This window comes from Podarcis bocagei, assembly GCF_964188305.1.
Source record: "Podarcis bocagei genome assembly, chromosome: 4".
In the NCBI taxonomy this organism is placed as follows: domain Eukaryota; kingdom Metazoa; phylum Chordata; class Lepidosauria; order Squamata; family Lacertidae; genus Podarcis; species Podarcis bocagei.
In genome coordinates, this window is record NC_138128.1 from 103050279 (window position 1) to 103056278 (window position 6000).

Consider the following 6000-nt stretch of genomic DNA (forward strand, 5'->3'; position numbering starts at 1 on the left):
GAAAGTGGAACTGAGACTTACTCCAGCCGGTTTCTTCAGATGGAGAATGAATGACACTCTGCTAAGAGATCAAGAGATTGTGAAAAAGGCCCAAAAAACTTTAAAAGACTACTTTGAAATAAATTTGAACACTTCGGTCGAAAAGAGAATAATCTGGGACGCAAGTAAAGCAGTAATGAGAGGGTTTCTGATACAACAGAACACGATCAAGAAAAAACTCTGGAATGGAAAAAAGGATAAGATACTAGAGAAGATAAGAGATGGAGAGAAAAAACTGAGACTAAAACCAAAATCTAAAGAGATTCTGAGAGAAATCAAGTTTTATCAAGCACAATATGCGAAATTAATAAATCAGGAAGTGGAATGGAAAATTAAACAAATGAAACAAAGATCTTTTGAATCAGCGAATAAATGTGGAAAACTGATAGCATGGCAGTTGAAAAGGAGACAAAAATTGAACTTTGTTACCAATCTGGAGGTTGAAGGGAGAAATATACAGAAACCGGAAGAAATAAGAAAGTGTTTCCAGAAATATTTCAAAAAACTTTATACGCAAGGGCCTCAGGAAGTGACTGAGATAGACCAATTTTTAAAAGCTAATGGATTACCAAAACTATCTCAAGAAAAGAGAACAATCTTAAATCATCGAATAACACAACAGGAAATCGAGAGTGCCATCCAGAATATGCAACTTGGCAAATCTCCAGGCCCAGATGGACTTACCTCCAAGTACTATAAGGCTTTAAAAGATCACTTGATACAACCACTAATGGAGGTTTGCAACCAGATTATGGAGGGGAATAAGGCACCGGAAACATGGAAAGAAGCTTTCATCACATTGATTCCTAAATTGGAAACTGAAAAGACTCAACTAAAGAACTACCGTCCCATCTCACTCCTAAATGTGGATTACAAAATCTTTGCAGACATTTTGGCAAGCAGGCTTAAAAGAGTGTTAAATGAAGTAATTCACAAGGACCAGGCAGGCTTTCTCCCAGGCAGACATTTGCTTGATAACACTAGGAACATTATTGATATTTTGGAACTTTTGCAAACAAATATCAATACAAAAGCAGTTTTAATTTTTATTGACGCGGAGAAGGCCTTTGACAACATTTCTTGGAAGTTTATGAAGAAAAATTTGGAAGGGATGGGAGTGGGACGGGGGTTCGAAAATGGTATAGAAGCAATCTATTCAGAACAAAAAGCTAAACTGATAGTGAACAATGTGGTGACAGATGAGTTTAAAATTGAAAAAGGAACACGACAGGGGTGTCCTTTATCCCCTCTTTTATTTATTTCAGTCCTGGAGGTGCTTTTGAGCATGATAAGGGAGGACCGGTCGATACAAGGAATACAGGTCGGAGCGAAACAATATAAACTGAAAGCTTTTGCAGATGATTTGGTTTTAACGTTACAGGAGCCAGAATCTAGTACAAAAAGAGTTTTAGAACTGATTTACGAGTTTGGTCGGGTGGCGGGATTCAAGTTGAATAAGCAAAAAACCAAGGTTCTGGGTAAAAACTTGACACCTTTAGAAACAGATGAGTTCCAGAAGGAAACAGAATTAACTGTGGTTAAAAAAGTGAAATACCTGGGGGTCAATTTGTCTTCCAAAAATTTGAATTTATTTAAGGACAATTATGAAAAATGTTGGTTAGAAGTTAAAAAGGATTTAGAAATTTGGTCAAGATTGAAACTTTCCTTGTTGGGTAGAATTGCAGCAGTAAAAATGAATGTATTGCCAAAGATGTTGTTCTTGTTTCAAACCCTTCAGATTGTGGACAGAGTGGAATGTTTTGGTAAATGGCAGAAGGATATTTCGAAGTTTGTTTGGCAGGGCAAAAAGCCCCGAATAAAATTTAAAATACTAACTGATGCAAAAGAAAGAGGGGGGTTTGCCCTGCCAGACTTAAGGTTATATTATGAAGCTGCAGCCTTCTGCTGGATGAAAGATTGGTTACTTTTAGAGAACACTGATGTCCTAGATCTGGAAGGGTTCAATAACTCTTTAGGATGGCATGCATATCTGTGGTACGACAAGGTAAAGACTCACAAAATGTTCAAAAACCATATTGTCAGAAAAGCAATATTTATGGTCTGGACAAAATACAAAGACTTATTAGAAAGTAAGACCCCGAGGTGGCTATCACCAGTGGAGGCCAAGGCCCGAAAAAACCCAATATGGAGGCCGGTTGGCTGAAATATGGGGAAATAATAGAAAAAATAGGCGACAATTGGAGGTTACAGAGCTATGAAAAATTAAAGCATAAGGTGCAAGACTGGTTTCATTATGCTCAAATTCAAGAGGTTTTTAAGTTGGACAAAAAAACAGGATTCCAGGTGGAAAAATCGAAATTAGAGACAGAACTGCTAGAACCAAAGACTAAGGTACTTTCGAGAATGTACAACTTGCTGCTTAAATGGAACACTCAGGATGAGACAGTTAAATCAGCCATGATAAAATGGGCTCAAGACATTGGGTACAACATCACCGGTATGAAGACACCGGGCTCAAGACATTGGGTACAACACCACCGGTATGAAATTCACGGCATGTAGTTCCTTGAAAGAAAATATTATGAAAATGATATATAGGTGGTACATGACCCCAGTCAAGCTTGCTAAAATATACCATTTGTCTGATAATAAATGTTGGAAATGTAAGGAGGCTGAAGGGACATTCTTTCACCTCTGGTGGACCTGTCCAAGGGTGAAGGCCTTCTGGGAAATGATCTACAATGAGTTAAAAAAGGTATTTAAGTATACCTTTCCTAAGAAACCAGAGGCCTTCCTTTTGGGCATTGTTGGCCAGAAAGTGTTAAAGAAGGATAGAACATTTTTTATGTATGCAACAACAGCAGCAAGAATACTTATCGCAAAGCACTGGAAGACACAAGATTTGCCCACACTGGAAGAGTGGCATATGCAATTGATGGACTATATGGAACTGGCCGAAATGACTGGCAGAATCCGTGATTTGGGAGAAGAGACAATGGAGGAGGACTGGAAAAAACTCAAGGACTATTTACAAAAATATTATAAGTTATATGAATGCCAATAATTTGCATGAATTGAAAAATTAAGCTCCAGCAATAAGATTTTGTATATTGGAAATTAAGATATGACTATGAAAGGACTAAAGTTTAAAATAATATTGTGTTTATTTTAGGGCAAAAGTAAATTGATAATAAGTATTTTGAACCCAAAAGAGAATTATTTGAAAGTATTAATAACACATGAAACAAGCTATTAATTTGCTGTTATTTTTATTGTAAAGAAAGCAGGGTGAGGGAGACGTGGGGAAGTCCAGTCGGTTATGGAAAGATGTAATGGAAAGTTGGATTTCTTTTGTTTTTCTTTTCTTCTTTTTTCTTTCGTTATCTGACTTTATATTTATATCTGGAAAAAAGCAATAAAAATATATTAAAAAAATAAAATAAAATTTCATTAAAAACAGATTATTAAAAAATACATGGCTTGCTTTCCTAGTTAAGAAATTTGACGACAACATTAGATATGTGGAAATCCTGTTGATGGTTATTTATATTCTGACTCAATTTTCAGGAACAGCTAAGATGATCTAAAGCCCCTGCTTGCCTTGTAATGATGAAATATCTACGTAGATTCACAGATTTAGGTTTTGTTTTTCTCTTTCATATTTGAAGCTGAAAGGAAATCAGCCATTGGTCACGCTTTCTAATATGCAATGTACTGAACTCCCACAAACGTCCAGTGGGTTGTATCTGACTAAGTCCTCCATTGTTGTTGTTTAGTCGTTTAGTCGTTTAGTCGTGTCCAACTCTTCGTGACCCCATGGACCAGAGCACGCCAGGCTCTCCTGTCTTCCACTGCCTCCCGCAGTTTGGTCAAGCTCATGTTGGTAGCTTCAAGAACACTGTCCAACCAAAGTCCTCCGCAGAGTGGACCTATTAACAATAATGGGCCTGAGTTGGTTATAGCCATTAATTTCAATGGATTTACTCTAAGTAGAACTAGCACTGGATACAGCTGAGTGTCGTTTAATAAGGCAAAGTGTTCACTGATTATAGTTGCAATTTTTTTTCTTAATACAGATTACTTTTCTAAGTATATTTTTCTTTTGTCCTCACAGATTGATTGTGTTATCCGTCAACGTAGCCTATCAAGTCTGGAATTGTTCCTCTCTTGTGCACAGAAACAACTGAGTTCTTTATTACATGAAGAATCTACATTAGATGCAGAACAAAAGAAACTGTCCCTCTAAAATCACAGAAAATGTATGTAGTTACTAAACTAAATGCTGCAGATGATCATTCTAAGACACTGAGAATTGAGTTATTGATTCAAGATTAATCAGATGGCCTTATTTGTTTTAGTCTTTGATTTTCACTTTCATGGCCATATGAAATCTAGTTAAAGGATGCCTCCAAAGATAAAGGGTTTTACAATGGCAACTTTTTATCACAAGGGTTTCAGTAATGGCTGAAGAATGCAGTAACTGACAAGTCCCTGTTGAATAACTTCAGTATCACATTCTTTGAGAAGAAGCTCATATGGTTGCTCATTTAGAACTCTATACATGTTATTTATCACTCTGTTAAATGGATGTAGAATCTTATTTTTCATTCCAAATCCATTTGACTAGAAGCAGGAGGTGGGAAACACTACCATTTACTTCTGGAAACACAAGGGGTAATATCTGAATTAAGTCATACAGAGAGCAGACTCACTGACCCAGTGGACTTAATTTTATTGATTTCACTGGATGTGCTCTGGTTATGGATTAGCCTTAGTGTATTTAGCTAACTCTTTTGAAAATGAAAGAACACATCTAAAGGCTTCTAAATTCTCAAATCAAGTCAAATGAGAAGGTATTGAAGATATCTGTATGTTTTTCACATATGTATAATGTAATAATTCATGAGAAATCATTGCAGAGATCATTTTAAACTCTCTTAACTTCATTGCATTTAGCAATAAATAAAGTTTCCAAAAATAAGATAATAATTTACATGCTGAAATATTTAACAGCCTAGTTTTTCTATGCTTTCTATATTAGAAGTTATTCTCACTTTTCTTTATAATTTTTATAAGTTTTTCCAGAAAAATACTGTTACAAAAGTCGTGTGCCTGCCCCTCTCTGCCAAGCAGTGGCAAGAGCCCATGGGGTCCCAGGCACCCCCACAGGGTCTGTGTCACTTTAGAGAATGGAAGACATGGTGGAGACTGTTGTGCTTTACGAAATATGGTTTATTCACCTATTTATACCTTCAGTCTGCATGGAGGGAGTCTAGATCTTATGGCATACACAGTTCGAGAGGCAGCAGTGCAGGCAGCCTTCAGCTGCTTTCCTCAAAGTTGGATCTCCGCTCTTTCTCTCCTCCTTCTCAGAAAACCCCTTGCTTGAAAACTCCATTTTCCTGTCCCCTCAAATGTACACCCCATCACTCACCCCCCACATTAAAGGATTTCTCTCCATAGTGTCCCGTCAAGACCTTTTGCCATGTTAGGTTTGCTTTTCCCTAAGCCAGCCGGGCTGGTTTGCATAAACCAGCCTAGAAATTCCTTTGCCGCTTGCATTCTCTTTTCATATCACAAATAACCAAAACCCTGGCATTTATGCATTTCTAAGGTTTGCCCTAAATCCATAACAATACAGTTTGCTTAGTAGGATAGAGGTCAGGCATTCACTTGATGGGGTGACCTCTCCAAGCTGGCCAGCGACTGATTGCCATCTCAGCAGGTGGGAATCATTTTCCATTGTCTAGATCTGCACTGACATAGTTGCTGGAAACTGGAGTTCCAGGTGAATTTTAGAGAATTTATCCTGTTTTGCCTTGTTCTTTACTTTATGTATTTATTTTTCCTTCTCACCTCTTTTTCTACTTTCTTTCTCACTACCACTTTCCACATAAAGCACATGACTACAGGTGGGAAGGGGAGAAAGGAGAAAAAGTGCTTTCAACCCACACAGTGTCTGTGCTTGCACCAGTTAAAGCCACCTTCTCCCCATCCTAG

At 37.4% G+C, this 6000-nt stretch overlaps 1 protein-coding gene across 1 annotated transcript in view; it reads left to right on the forward strand.

The window, feature by feature from the left end:
* The window catches only part of CCDC91 (coiled-coil domain containing 91), a 148855-nt gene extending 143779 nt beyond the window's left edge, over window positions 1-5076 (forward strand). The window contains exon 14 of the mRNA XM_081191051.1: window positions 4115-5076. Coding sequence (XP_081047177.1) covers window positions 4115-4246 — 132 coding nt within the window. The 3' untranslated portion in view covers window positions 4247-5076. The remainder of the gene's footprint in view (window positions 1-4114) is intronic.
* The last annotated feature ends 924 nt before the right edge of the window (window positions 5077-6000 follow it).